General features: G+C 36.1%; 1 protein-coding gene across 8 annotated transcripts in view; it reads left to right on the top strand.

Annotated features, from left to right (window-relative positions):
• Positions 1-15,763, top strand: part of ANKRD28 (ankyrin repeat domain 28) — a 194,321-nt gene that overhangs the window by 159,183 nt on the left and 19,375 nt on the right. For all 8 annotated transcript variants that reach the window (XM_027583599.2, XM_027583594.2, XM_027583597.2 and 5 more), the window contains 7 exons: positions 83-223; positions 7,578-7,689; positions 8,643-8,669; positions 9,076-9,150; positions 11,976-12,177; positions 15,297-15,384; positions 15,633-15,750. In XM_027583599.2, coding sequence (XP_027439400.1) covers positions 83-223; positions 7,578-7,689; positions 8,643-8,669; positions 9,076-9,150; positions 11,976-12,177; positions 15,297-15,384; positions 15,633-15,750 — 763 coding nt within the window. The remainder of the gene's footprint in view (positions 1-82; positions 224-7,577; positions 7,690-8,642; positions 8,670-9,075; positions 9,151-11,975; positions 12,178-15,296; positions 15,385-15,632; positions 15,751-15,763) is intronic.

The following is a 15,763-nucleotide window of genomic DNA, read 5'->3' on the forward strand; positions in this document are numbered from 1 at the left end:
TCAAGTAAGAGTCAGCTGTGCTCTTGTTTACTGGTATATGTCCCTGGCTTTTATTTTTCTTATATTAACTTGGGCACCAAAGATCTCCGCTGCACTATGCTGCTGCCAACTGCAATTACCAGTGCCTGTTTGCTCTTGTGGGATCAGGAGCAAGTGTGAATGACCTTGATGAAAGAGGATGCACACCCCTGCACTATGCAGCAACATCAGACACAGATGGCAAGTAAGTATCATGTGGTGAGAATGAAGGATTGTTTCTATAAACCAACATTTGCCATGTTTTTATTGCAAATTTATGTTTTCTTTTTATACTTTTTGTGGTATTTTCTTGAGTCTAGTGTGGGAAATAAATTGGTTTCATAATTATTCCTAAATCATAACTTACTACCTATTTCTGCTCAGCAACCTGCCTTATTGACTGATATGGTAGAAGAAAGATAAAGACCTCTTCTTGTCCTCCCTGCCAAAAGCACATCTTAATATCACTTTCATGTTTTTTCCCTCTGACTTCTCAGAGGCAACAGTCTTGAGTTTATCATAGGGAAAGGGACAGGGAGGAGACGGGGACCGTGCCAATGGAGATGGGGCAGAGATTGGAACACCAGTATCCGTCAGAGGTAGAGAGTTTATATTTGTAAGAGAGTCTTATAAATTGGTACCCAAAAAGGGAATAACCAAACTGGCAGAATCTGGCAGTTGTTGGTTCTAAATATTGCTTAAATAAGTAAATGAGATAATGGAATAATATTGGCTAAGAATGCCTGAATAACAAAAGAATAAGAGATGTGTAAATTATTTTTATAATTAATATTCACCTAAAGTTGATCAGAACCATTTATAGTACCTTAATATATATATAAATAAATTCATTGGAGACAGATCTTCAGTCTGTGGTATTCACCATGTCTGAGTCAGTTAAGAGCAAAAATACCCTTAGGGAAAAACAAAGAGTGGTTTGTAGGGGAGGATTTTATAAAAAATGCTTCAAGGAAGTTTTAATTAACATAGAACTATTTCTTTGGTTTTTAATATTTGCTTTTTACCCTCAAAAAGCATAACTTGATATATATATATATATAATTATAAATTCTGTAACTAATATCAAAGCCATTTCTATCAGAAGCACTTTGTTATGTTGGATTCGTAGCTAAAACTCTAATCTCAAAAGTGCTAGTAAAGTCTACTTTTTGTTTACTAGAATAGATCACTTTCTACAATTTCATATATACCCAGAATAGTTAGGTATAGATAGATTTTGGGAGAAGTGAAGTTATTTGAAGTATGTTTTTATAGATAGTGGCTCTTCAAGGAAAATCCATGGTAAAGACTTTGTAAATAAGAAAATATTTTGGTGGGGTGCTTGGGTGGCTCAGTTGATTAAGCATCTGCCTTCGGCTCAGGTCATGATCCCAGGACCCTGGGATCAAGCCCCACATTGCAGTGGGCTCCCTGCACAGCAGAGAGCCTGCTTTTTCCTCTGCCTGCCTCTCCGCCTGTTTGTGCGCTCTCTCTCTCTGGGTGTCAAATAAATAAGTAAAATCTTATTTTAAAAAATGTTGGTAAACTTGGGTAAGTAGATCATCCTCTGGTGTATAAATTTTGTAACTTCAGGGTTTGATTTATAGATTTTCTTAAAATAGGTTATACCTAAAATGAGCATATCACCACCAATAATCCTTTACCACTGTTTCCACACACTAGTTATTAGGTGTCACTCAACGGGATCTACATAAATTCCGCTGAGAGGTCACACACATAAACACACACACATGCTCATAGAGATTACCCAAGTTCCTCCTGCCCTTAGACAATTACATTAGATCTGAATTCTTATGCAAAAATCAAGAGAATAATGATGTTCAATCCATACTGTTTGGGATTTGTGGTTTTGTTTTAAACCCACCTACTTTTTTTGTAGAAGGGTATTAGTACTGAAGTGATATAAATCAGTTCTCTCACCTAATATAAACTGTTTTGAGTAATAGGCTAGCGATATTTATTACTTAAACATTTAATTCTAGGTATCTACACAAGCAGCCTGATGGACTAGAAAGAACATGAGCTTTGGGATCCAAAAGACCCAGTTTAAATCTTGGGGTTTCTGTATTATACCCCTTTGAGCCTGAGCAGGTGATTGCCAAGCAAAATCTTTATCTGTAAAATTAGAAAAAAATGTACTTAGAATTGTGGGAAAAACTGAGATTATGTGTGTAAAACAATCTAGCACTTTTTTTTTCTTTAAGATTTACTTTAGAGAAAGAATGAGGGGAGGAGCAAATGGAGAGAATCTTCAAGCAGACTCCCCGCTGAACATGGAGTCCAACACAGGGCTGGATCTCATGATGAGATCATGACCTGAGCTGAAACCAGGAGTTGGATGCCTAACTGACCAGCCACCCAGGTGCCCCTCTAGCACTGTTTCTTAGAGCCTCTATTTCTTTAAAGTATCAGAATCCCAGAGGTCCTATCTAATGCCATCATTTATTGTCTCAGTGATTTGTTCCTGAGAACTTTCTGGAAGCTATAAGCTACGGTAATCATTTTAGGATACCAGAGGCATCCTTTCAATAAATGATTGTTTTGGAGGCTTAAGCAGTAGCATTGTAACATTGATAAAACGTTTGGGCACCTGGGTGTCTCAGTTGGTTAAGCATCTGACTCTCGATTTCGGCTGTGGTCATGATCTCAGGGTTGTGAGATCAAGCCCTGTGTGGAGCTTCATGCTGGGCATGGAGCACACTTAAGATTCTCCTGTCCCTCTTTCCCTCCCTATCCCCAGAAAAAACAAAAAAATGTTGATTTATTTTTCTAAGTTACACTGATTTAATTCCCAGGTATAAAAGTTAGATAATAAAAGAATCTGGCATGATACTTCTGGCAAAGGAAGTGTGAAATATTTTCTAAAGAAAGACACAAAATCCCCATAACTTCAAGTTACTCTTATTCAGTAATGTGTATTTGTGGTTTGTTTTTTTTAATGATCATTTACTAATCCCCTGTCAGCATCCCCAGGGAAAGTTGTTTATATTTTGGAATTTTTGACACTCTGACATTGGTTTTTCTGCTATTCCAGAGTGACATATAAGTAATTATAACTCTCCCTTCTGCCTTGCATCCCTTGGTCTTCACTTTGAGTAAATGTTGGAAAAATACATGAAATCTTTCCTGACTCATTTTACTTATTCTTCTAGTGACTCCCATTATTCTAGTGCCTGCATTCTCTTTTTTTTTTTTAATGAATTTATTTATTTTAGAGAGCACGAGCGGGAGGGGCAGAGGGAGAGGGAGAGAGAATCTCAAGCAGACTCTGTGCTGAGTACGGAGCCTGCTGTGGGGCTCCATCTCATGACCATGGATCACGACCTGAGCCAAAACCAAGAGTCAGATGCTTAACTAACTGCACCACTCAGGCACCCTGGTGCCTGCATTCTTCATAAACAGTCATGACTCAGATACATAGTCACAAGAAACATGTTTAATGTGTTAAATATTAATAAATAAAATTTTCTTTGCCAGTTCAAAAGAAATAGGGCTGGCTTTGAGCAAGATGGTTAAGGATCTCCCCTATACCCATGTGTGTGTATAAGAGGCGAAGACTGGGGTGGTTTTTTTTTTTTTGATTATACATAAAGAAGAAATCCTTCTCATGCCTATTCTCCTAAGATAACCATTAACATGACTATTTGTGTATGTGTATGTAGATCATTTCATGTCATAGTCTAATCAATTAGTCTAATCAAAGTTAAAGACTTGGTATATGCTTTTCCATTGCCTTTTCTATGTTCATATAATTGTATATATAGATATATTTCACCAAGATCCTCTTTTATGGTGATAGTTGGCATTTTTCACAAAAATGGGATTATGTTTTGACTTCTAATAGCATTGTATACTTTTGTTTGTTTTGGACTTGATATAAATGGAATCATACAGGGTTTTTTTGTTTTCTTAAAAATGTATTTTCTTTCTTTTTAAAGATTTTACTTATTTATTTGTCAGAGAGAGAACACGAGCATAAGCAGGGGGAACGGCAGGCGGAGGGAGAAGCAGGCTCCCTGCTCAGCAAGGAGCCTGACATGGGGCTCAGTCCCAGGACCCTGGGATCATGACCTGAGCCAAAGGCAGACGCTTAACCGACTGAGCCACCCAGGAGTCCCCATACAGTTTTTTGTTTAGAAGTTTTATAATCCTTAGATTTATTCCTAAGTACTAAATATTTTTATTGCCAAAATAAATCTATCTTTAAATTTCCTTTTGTTGTGATATAGAGAAATACATTTGACTTTTGTATATGACTTTATAATATTCAGCAGCCTTTTATAACTCATTTTGAATATGTATATAAGATAATATTGGATTTGATAGTGGCTCTGCCCCTTGTGAGACTTTGGGCAAGTTACTTTACATCTCTGTGCCCCTTTTGTCTGTGAAATGGGGAAAATAGTCTGACCTAACTCATATAGCCAAATGAGGTATAGGATATCTGAACTGTTTAGAATAGTACCTATAATCTTCCCTTACCTATAAGGATTAGCTGTATTTTTTGTGTGTGTGTAAGAACAGACACTATTATACACCATAATGGGAGAGAGTAAAGGAAAGAGGGCCTCTGGTAGCAATACCGCGTTCCCTGCCCTGGGCTGAGTAGTCCTTACCCAGAATTCTGACCGGCCATGGGACTCATGGGTGGTAGGGGAAGAGTAGGTAAAATTTAAATAGTTTGAAATGCACTCTGACTTAAATTATGTTCTTAATTGGAATGATACTTAATTTGTCTAACATAAAATAAACAGTATGTAACAGTAAGTATAGTTTATGAGTTAGCTATTTAGCCATGAATATTCCTCCAGATTTTGCATAGGAGGGAGATTAAAGAGAATATTGATTGATAGCTTGATTTTTCTGACTTTTATAAAAATCAGTGTATGTTAACTTATAATCAGAAATGAAGAATAGATTCTCTCTCCTCCACCTTATTTTCAAATTAGATGTGAGGTCCAGATAGTCAAGATCAAGTAATTTTGTGGTTTAGTATTTTATAAGCACCCAGGTTAAAATGTCGCTCTAACTTATTGACCCCTGTGCTGAAGTATTTGGTAGCATGAAAAGAACACTGGATGAAAAGAAGACCTAAGATCTAGTCCTTGCTTTACTATATGCTAGCCAGTTTCTCTTTAGATCACATAAATCTTTTGCCTTTTACAAAAGATTTTGAATAGGTGTTTTTGTTTTCCTGAGTGTCAGTAATTTTTTCCATTTGTTAAAGATAATGCTTTATCTCATAAAGTAGTTATGAAAGTTGATACTGCTTAGCAAAATCTGAAAGGCAGGTCAATAGAAGGAATTTTATCATTTCAAAGTAACTCTTAGTCTTTGTTTTGTTACAGGAGACCAATTATCTGAATAATGTGAATGTAAAAAAATAAATAATATGATTTGATAAAACTACTACATGTATAACACTTAGAAATCTATTTGAAACCATTTGATGCTGTACATGTGGACTAGTCATTATAAATGCATTAAGATGTGCTCTCTTACTTTAGAAAGTAAACATGAACTTACCTACTTGCTTTGCTTTCCTTAAATATATCTTTTTTCAGTACTCATGTATCAGCAAGTTATCTTAAAATAGTTTGTTCCACTGATAGAATCTGCCTTGTACTCAGGTCTCAGGTCAGTTGGAGAACTCTTCCTGCTTTATCTCTCTCATCTAGAGAACTTGATTAAAGATAAAAAGTTATGCCCTTGGGTGAAATGTTTGTGCATATAAAGCAAGGGGACTGTCCTCCAGCCCTGTAGGTCTTTTATGCATTCCAGTGAGCACTGACCTCTGAGTTGGACACCTAGGAAAGAAAACTGGACACAAACAGTTTATACACTGTCTGGAACACTTTCTATAGGGCCCTCAGAGCTAGTTTATGAAAACAAAAAACACCAATCTTGTTACTTTAGAGTCAGATTTGGGTTTTTTTAATCATAGTGACCCAGTTCACCATGTTTGACTAATAATTTTAGCTGTACATAAGTATCAAAATCCCACTTAAATGGACATTTGCTATCATTGAGGATATTGTAATATAGATTCTGCAAGTAATTACTAAGGGATCTAAAGGATTTTAAGCAATTCAGCATTAAAGAAATAAGTGTTGGCATTGAAAAGAATGGCCTTTATAGGTAGGTAGATTATAGATAGATAACATATAGATATATAAATGGTATAGTTATGGGGCGCCTGGGTGGCTCAGATGGTTGGGCATCTGCCTTCGGCTCGGGTCACGATCCCGGGGTCCTGGGATCGAGTCCTGCATCGGGCTCTCTGCTTCTTGGGAGCCTGCTTCTCCCTCTGCTTCTCTCTCTCTCCCTCTGTCTCTCATGAATAAATAAATAAAATCTTTAAAAATAAAAAAAAAGATACAGTTATGTATATGTGTAATACATTAATATATATGATACAGTTACTGAAAGATGTTACATTGCTTTAGAGTTCTTTTTTGTTTGTTTTTATATAACTTCAGTATGCTTTTGGAAACCTGAATTTTTGTTAGTCTTTTTTTAATTCCAGTATAGTTAACGTACAGTGTGATAATAGTTTCAAGTATACGATATAGTGATTCAACAATTCCATACATCACCTAGTGCTCATCACAACAAGTGCACTCCTTAAGGAAACTTGAATTTTTAACAAGGATTATTATAAATTTTCCCCCCTAGCAGTTGAATTAATATTTAGTTAGATGTACTACAACATTAGACAAATTACGAATGGAACCCCATCTATCAAATGAATAAACAGAGGCCATTCTACCATAAAGGCGAAATGATTTGATATGCTCAAGATCACTAGTATCAGACTACTTCTACAGACTTCTAATTTCTAATTCAGTGCTCTTTTTTTGCTACATTAACAATAAAATGTATGAAAATTATAACAAATCATGAACTGTATAGTACCTTTAAAAATTATTTTTCTAATGTTTTGATAGCCCAGGAATGAAGTAAATCTACCATGGGAGGATCTTTCTTGTTACCTACATACGACTTTACACTGTTTACACCCTTCTCAATCCTCTGATTCAAGATCATTGAATTCTGACCTTGTTATCCTGAGATTTTTTTTTTATATCCTTTCTTTAGCTTCCTAATGAGATACTACACTCACTATGTGTTCCAGATATGTCAGCCGTAATATTGCCAACATTGGATGCTCACCACCACTAAGTTTAATCCTGTCAGATATTGTTTGAGTGGGATAGGTGGTGCCATACGTAGTGACTGTGTAAAAGACAGCCAGCCTTCAGGTATACTGAGCTTGTTGACAGACTTTGGAGATCGTCACTTTGAATGAAGGATATTCTCTTATGAATGTTTCGCTTGTATTCTTATGATAGTTACAGTCAATGTCATTTAAATGACAAATTTATGTAGTGTAGATATATTTATAATTTTTACATTACTCAAGAAAAAGAAGAATTGCAAGAAATTGTAAGAAAACTTGTCAGTTCTTAGTCTCAAGCTGTCTTTATCATTGGTTAAAATGCAGGATTTAGAATTTTGAATGTTATTACTATATATAGGTGCCTGGAATACTTATTACGAAATGATGCAAATCCAGGGATCCGTGACAAGCAGGGATACAATGCAGTTCATTATTCAGCTGCTTATGGTCACCGTCTATGTCTTCAGCTGGTAAGATTCGTGAATTGTTGTGGAAAGACTAATGTGATTTTATATTCTAATAACATAATGAAAATGAGAATAAATGAATCAAGAAACAAACTCTATTGCTTTTTAATATTTTTAGAGCCAATATATACCTCTTACATTCATACTTGCCTCAGTAAGATATCTCTCATTCCCTTTTCCCTTTCAAAAAGAAAAGAGAAAGGAGAAAATTAGATCTCTAGAGAGGGCTACTTATGTCCTTCCCTTATACTACCCCATGTTGATGTAGCATTTCTTTTCCTTTTCCTTTAAATAAATGTTTTCCAGAAATTTCTAAAGAACTGTAACCATGTCTTGTGTGAGAAATGTCCCTGTGAGAGGAAGGTTTTTTCCATATATTTAGAGATTTCTGAAAGGCCCATTCTTTTTACAGTCCCTCCTCATAGAGGGGAGACAGTACTTCTGCAAAGGAACTTTTTATTTCAACTGTGATCTCATTCTTGAATATACACGCCATTCACCCCACTTTGCCAAACCAAAGAGAAAGCAAGGGACAAGTGAAAAGATTCTCAAGTGTGTAACAGATGCTTCAAGTTAAAAGTTTCTTTATTTAGACTTACCTTATAAATTATATTAAACTTTGCTTCCCTTCAAGGGAGAGTGGGTATTAAAGATAGAAAAAGTAGGTTGACGTATTTAATATAGTACTTAAAACCCTGCTATCAGAAACAACAAATATTTCCTTAGGTTATTATGGTATCTTATACACTAAAATCTTAGACCTATGAATATAGATTTGTGGTCTATTATATTGTACACTTGTTTATGTAAAAGACTTAATTTTTGGAGGCAAAGGGAGCCCAAGTTCAGAATAGAATTTAACAAAGACTTGTGTAAATAGAGGACCTGTAGCATTTAGCTCTAAAATATATGAAAACTTTCTAAGCTAAATATTCTTACTTTAAATTTTATTTCAGATTGCAAGTGAAACTCCTTTAGATGTTGTAAGTAATAATCAGTTTTCCCCCTACTATTCAGAGTATTATAATTAATTTATTTGCTCTCACTAGAAGCCTGTTTTACATATTCCTGAGAACAAAGACAGAGACAGAAATCATGTATTTATGGGATGGGGCTGGGGCGGGTGGTGAGTAAATAGCATTTCCCTCTAGCTAGTTTATAGCCCTACCTCAGAGCTCTTACTCTGTGGTCCTCACTACCCTTTCATGATGATCTGTTGTATAAGATTGCTGAGTGGAATTTTCATAATATAATATGGTCTGGGATTTTAAAATTCATATTTAAATATCAATTTTTACTCTAAAATGGATTTAAACTTGGGGGGGCAGGAATAACTGCTATAATATATCTAAATACCATTTCTGACATTTCAAATACTTTTCTTTACAGTTAATGGAAACCTCTGGGACAGACATGCTGAATGATTCAGATAACAGAGCAACAATAAGCCCTTTACATTTGGCTGTGAGTACTGCCTTTAGAGCCAGCTTGGTGGCTGGTTTACTGAAAATATCTCCCATCTGGTGATTTGACTCAAACTAGTACCCAATAACTTTTGGGCCATGTATGATGATCATGAAATTAAACCTTCAAAAACTTTTAATTCAGAGACTTGAGTGTACTTGTTATGTTTTGTTTAAAAAATAAACAGTGGTCTTTGGGTTTCTCCCAAAGCCTACTCTAAGGGAGAGTTTACCTGTGATGTGAATTTTTAAAATGCACTGCCCTAATGGAATGGCTTCTAACTTGCTAAGCAGAACTGTATTTTCTGCTGTATTTCTACAACTTTTTGATCTTAGAGCACTAAGTGTGTGTTCACTGGTCCTTCAGTTGCTTATGCCATAGAATTTGGCCCTATGATTTGAAATGTCCCTTCTAGTTTAAGATGCCTCTAATTTTTTTCTCGTAATGTCGGTCACTAAGAGGAGAAGGTTAGTAAAGTATAACAGTTCTTTAAATCAGATATGGAATGAATTACTTTAGGAAATTTCAAGCAGGGCCCAATCTTGTTCTTTTTGTGCTGAAAGAAGAGTCTGTTTTTGGAACATGAGCATGTTAACAGTTGTTGGGGGTGAGAGCAAGACTGAGAATCAGGAGACTCGGATACAGTCATTAGCTGTTTGGGAGGTTTCTGGTTTTACGTATAGTAAAATGTTTATAAGGGTATATACTTAAGTTAATGAGGATCACTACAAGTTCACTGATCCCTTTGTTTCTTCTCACGTATGCTATTTTTTTTTTTTTATAATTTTCTCCTTGCGTATTTTCTAACACCGACGCATCTGCATTGAATTTTCTGCACCTTTCTCCCTGCTAGTATTTCCTACCATTTTCTGAATAACTGAGGAGATATGCTGCATCTTCCTGCTTCCTTGCCCTTTGGGTCTCTGGAAATACTATGTGCTCTCCCAGACTTGCAGAGTAAATAAGTCATCTGAAAGGGCAAAACGAGCATGGAGAAAATAGCTATTTTACTCTTGGTGGCGAGAAATGAAGTCTGAGCAGATGACTAGGCAGTTCTTCTTACGCCATCACCATTATTCTTACACTAGCACTGCCATTTCCTAAGCACTTACTAGGTGCCAGACTAAGCACTTTGCCAAGTTTTTGAATATATTAGCTCAAAAACTTCCATTTTTTTTTTTTTACTAGTTTTTTTACTTCATGGCTATTATGTATAGTGGTGCTATATATGAACATGGCTGTGCTGAAAGAGTGTTTTTAAGCTGAAATGGAAACAATTTTTAATTTAGTAATTAGGCTCAGTGAACTGTGATCATACCACCACTTTTCACATTTTGTATCTGTTCCTAGGAGGTTTTCAGAAATTAACTTGAAGTGATTTTTTTTTCCCTTCCAAACTCTCCTAATCCGTGACACCTTGATGCTATGAAAACACACCAGCTTGAGGTCTTGGTTCTTGTCTTTGCACATAGTACGTGTACAAATTCCTTGTCTCCGTCTTATACAGGGACATCATGAGGGGAACACCTCTCTGGCAAATCATCATGGCTTCTTGTCATCCTTATTTTGTCTCTTTTTATTGTTATATACTATCTTCTGCATATATTGTGTTTCTTAAAGTTCTTTCTGCTAGTAGCATAATTTCATTGACCCAGTATTGAGGAACAAGATTAAATATGATTCTAGGACAGTAGAGTTCCTTAATCTCCAGTTACTTTAATCTTTGAGGTGGTTGAGAATCTCTGTAGGTAGTCAGAAACATCAAAGAGATCAGTAAGGCCCAGAGCAACTTTACGTCTTCCTGGTACTTTCTGCAAGAAATAACTTTACAGCCCTTTGCTGCAGTGTGGGGTCTTCTAGCTATGTATCTTTTTTTTTTTTTTTCAGATTTAGCTCAAGTCTGGTAGACTTTTACATTTTTCAATTCCCAGTGAAATGTTCACATGTGATAACAAACTGCTAACCTGTAGTTCTGAATGGTATCAGTAATGATGTATGAAAGTCCTTTAGCTACAAAATGGTAATATGAGTGAACTAGAGAGAACATTCCTTGTGTGCCATAACTGGGTCTTGTTAATTGCTTTATGTCTTGCTCAGCACCTAGTCCAACGAGAATAATAGATGTTCAGTTGACATGTTGGTTTTTGATATGAATTATTTGGAAAGCCTCTTCATCAGACTGTGGTAAAGAAGGGGACTTCAGTCTGACAAACCTTTACACTCTCGTCCTCTATTGTACAGCTAGTACTTGGCACATGGCAGTTATTCAGGCCGGGCTCAGTGTTAAGTATTTTTGTGCTAAAAGAAATGTTTATTTTTTAGATACAGCATGTTATGAAGTGAGGATAGTCATTTCAGTTTGAGAAATCAGAAGACTCAAATACTAATTAACTTTAGTTGCTGGCTATCTCTATAATTTAAGTATAGTAAAATTTTATCAGGGAGTTAAGCAGAGCACTGAACTGTAATTAATAGCACAGGCTTTGCAATCATAGACTTAGAATGAAAGCTTTAACTGAATCTATGTTACACATTCATTGAATGCCAGGAACCAGACCATTTATGCTAGTGATAAAATCACCTGTCATTTGAACGTTTATTCTCCACAGAATACCCATTCTCTAACACCGTAGCCTACTATTTGGTTATTAGAAAAATTTATACTTAACTTTTCTGAACTCTCAACATGCAAGTTTTAGATTATCTCAAATAATAATAATTATGTGAAGACAAGTTTTCTTATTACTTCCTTTATGTTTTCTAAGGTATCTGAGAAGTCAGTCTAAATACGTACTTTTTTAATTTATATTTTTATTTATTCCTAGGCCTATCATGGTCACCACCAAGCACTAGAAGTGTTGGTACAGTCTTTGTTAGATCTTGATGTGAGAAATAGTAGTGGGAGAACACCCCTAGATCTTGCAGCATTTAAGGGCCATGTTGAATGTGTGGATGTACTCATTAATCAGGGAGCCTCAATTTTAGTAAAAGACTACATTTTGAAGAGGACACCTATACATGCTGCAGGTATGTCAAAAATTATGCATGATTTTAGTTACCACTTTCTTTCTAATACTCTTTTCTTTTTCAATTTTTTGTGTGTTGTACTCCTGGTAATTATTTTAATAATGTTGACTTTAAACAGTCGAATGAGGCGTGCCTAGATGGCTCAGTTAAGCGGTTGACTCTTGATTTTTGGCTCAGATCATGATCTCAGGGTCCTGGAATCGAGCCCTGTGGCGGGCTCTGTGCCCTGCATGGAGTCGGCTTGTCCCTCTTCCTTTGCTCCTCCCTCCTCTCATGCACGTGCACTCGCTGTCAAGTAAATAAATAAAATCTTAAAAAAATAAAAGGTCAAATTCTTCTTTCAAGGAAAAGCCAACAGAAAGATTATGATTGCTTTAAAGCATTATCTACCTTAGAAATTGGATTTATGTAGTAGTCTAACTTCTGAAGTACTTCATCAACAAAACAGTGCAATATTTTTTACTTCTTTTTGATGGAAGTTTTTTTGGATTGGTACGTGCTTTCATTTAACAGTGAACATTTTGACTTACTGTACTAGGGTGCTCTTTAAATTAAACATATATTCAGACAGGAGTTATAGAGCACCTACTTTATGCAAGATCTACTCCATGGTATGATTTTGTGATGTTGCAAATATGTGAAAATTCAAAATTAGGTAACCATGTCGTTGTATGACTTGGTACTGCTGTGTATCCCTAGCAGATGTAGATCTACAACTCTCTACAGGAATTACTACAAGTCAGTATTCATTTTATTTTATTTTTTTTAAGATTTTATTTATTTATTTATTTATTTATTTATTTGACAGAGACAGCAAGAGAGGGAACACAAGCAGGGAGAGTGGGAGAGGGAGAAGCAGGCTTCCCACTGAGCAGGGAACCTGATACAGAGCTCGATCCCAGGACGCTGGGATCTTTACCTGAGCCAAAGGTAGACACTTAATGACTGAGCCACCCAGGCACCCCTGTACTCATTTTAAATAGCTAAGACTAGTACATTGGAAGAAATCATAGCCAAGTATTTTTTTTTTCACCCCCAGTAGGCCTCCTTTATATGATTAGATTCATTTCAGTTAGTCTGTTTTTATAGAGTGATTTTTAAGGACACATTTTAACATGGGTCTTGGACTTTACTTCTAGTCCTTTAGGAAACTTGCATTTTTGAAGACTCTAGGTAACACCCACTGTTGCTCCAAAGCAGCCTTTCAGAAACTGTCAGATATTCAAGCAGGGCTCAAAAACAGAAAAATTTATAAGTGGGTTAAAATTCCTAATAAATGTGTATATATATAAGAATTAAGTCAAAATGCCATCCTTTTCTATTATCTTACTCTGAAAAGAAATGAAATTTATATACCATTCTGCAACTTGAAAAATTGTGTTGTAAGCACAGATCATTTGCAGACCTGATTTAAAGCTTTCATGGAGTGGTTTGCACTCTTAATTGATAAATATTGAACCAAGACACTAGTCAGTCCCTCAGAAGTGGCTAACCAATGTCAGATAGTCTATACATCCTATCCACTGAAAAAGCTACAGGTTATTATTGGTGCCTACCTATTTAATAAATGCAGACGTGGTTCTATAGATGCCTTTCAACTGTGGAGATTGTTAGCACCTTATTCATAAGTCATGAAGAGGACATTGCAATTTTTTTTCCAAGAGGGAACCAGGTTCCGCCCCCCCCAGTGATGTTATGCTCGATGTTTTAGGTACTGAACTTATAAAATACAAAACTCCTCAGGAGCTACTGTGTACTGAGTGCAAGTGACTCCATTAAAGAAGTGGCAGGCCAAACAATTTCCTTGATGCATCCCCAAGTGAGATGCTTCAATGACAGCTGTTAATGATTACAATGAGAGTTGCTGGCAGAGTATAGCATATAGATATGGAATGATCTTGTACCATAAGTCTTAATTAATAACTATTAGAATTTAATATAGTTGTTAGAAGGTACTGTAGAATATTAGGGCACCTAGCTTGCTTTTATTAATTTGTCTTTTAATTAGGAAAAACAGTGATAGATACTCCTTTTTGCATCATTATGTAAGTTATATATTACTTTAAACTTCAAATTTTATTGTATTAGGGGAAGGACCTGAATTTTGCAGAGGATTTAACTTACCTTAAAAGCTTACTGTTTTGGGGCGCCTGGGTGGCTCAGTCGGTTGAGCATCTGCCTTCGGCTCCGGCTCAGGTCATGATCCCAGGGCCCTGGGATCAAGCCCCACATCAGGCTCCCTGCTCAGCGGGGAGCCTGCTTCTCCCTCTCCTACCCACTCGTGCTATATCTCACTATCTCTGTCTCTTTCTCTTCTCTCAAATAAATAAATAAAACCTTAAAACTTACTATTTTCTTTAGGCTACTTCTATTTTATACCATTACACATATTATGTGTTTGGACATATAAATGCATTTTTTAGATAGATCATTTCTTCTTTTATTATATATGTATCAGTTGGAATTCTTTCATAGTACCTAGCTAAAAGGTGGCTTAAGTGACAAGTGTTTACCCTCTCACATAAAATGTTCAGAGGTAGAGTCAGCTCTGGGATTGATTGATTCAGCAGTGGTGTCAGAGCTCTCTATTCTCTTGCCTTCGCAGTCATGGTACAGAATGGCTATTGCTTCTTTACAGGGTTCCCATCAAAAATAAGGAAAAGATGGACTTGTCGTTATCAGGGATAAAAATATTTCCCAAAAGCCCTCAGACTTATTAGCATCTCAGTGGTCAGAGTAGACCAGCACTCATCTTGAAACCAGTAACTGGCAAAGAACAGAGCTGTGATGGACTTGATCTAATCACGATTTTATCCCTTGGCTGAAGGCAGGGTGCCTTCCTTGATCACACTGCCACCACCAGAGCGCCAAATAAAATGAGCATTCTATTAGCAGGGCAGATGGTGAGGGATGGCTGTGGCCATAATTTACTATGACGGATTTATATCTATTCAGTTTCACCAACAAAGGCAATAGAAACCTTTGTATCCATATTTTTTCTTTGACTATTAAATTCATTGACACTATCCCACAGTTAAACATCTAGAAAATGTGCCCTAAGATGGAAATTTTCTATTTTACCATTGTAATTATTGAAATTTTAAAATATCACTTTACAGCAACAAACGGTCATTCAGAGTGCTTGCGGCTACTAATAGGAAATGCAGAACCGCAGAATGCAGTAGACATTCAAGATGGAAACGGACAGTAAGTTTTAATAGTTTTTAAATTATTTTTAAGATGTGTGTTAATCTTCATACTTTTGTCCCTATTTTAGTAAGTCTGTCATAGTATGTTAACTGAATAACATCAAGTATAGTTTTCTCATTTAAGTATACTTTAAAGTTGCATCACAAAAAGCCATGTTTAGAAAACAGGCCAGCACACTGTTTAATTGTTTTTCATGGAGTGGAGTCTTAGGTGGTAACAATGAACCTGTTCCTGTTGTTGCTCAGGACTCCTCTGATGCTGTCTGTTCTTAACGGGCACACGGACTGTGTTTACTCACTGCTGAACAAAGGAGCAAATGTAGATGCCAAAGATAAATGGGGAAGGACAGCATTGCATAGAGGGGTAAGCAAAAATA

The sequence above is a fragment of the Zalophus californianus genome, chromosome 1 (genome assembly GCF_009762305.2).
Source record: "Zalophus californianus isolate mZalCal1 chromosome 1, mZalCal1.pri.v2, whole genome shotgun sequence".
Taxonomy (NCBI): domain Eukaryota; kingdom Metazoa; phylum Chordata; class Mammalia; order Carnivora; family Otariidae; genus Zalophus; species Zalophus californianus.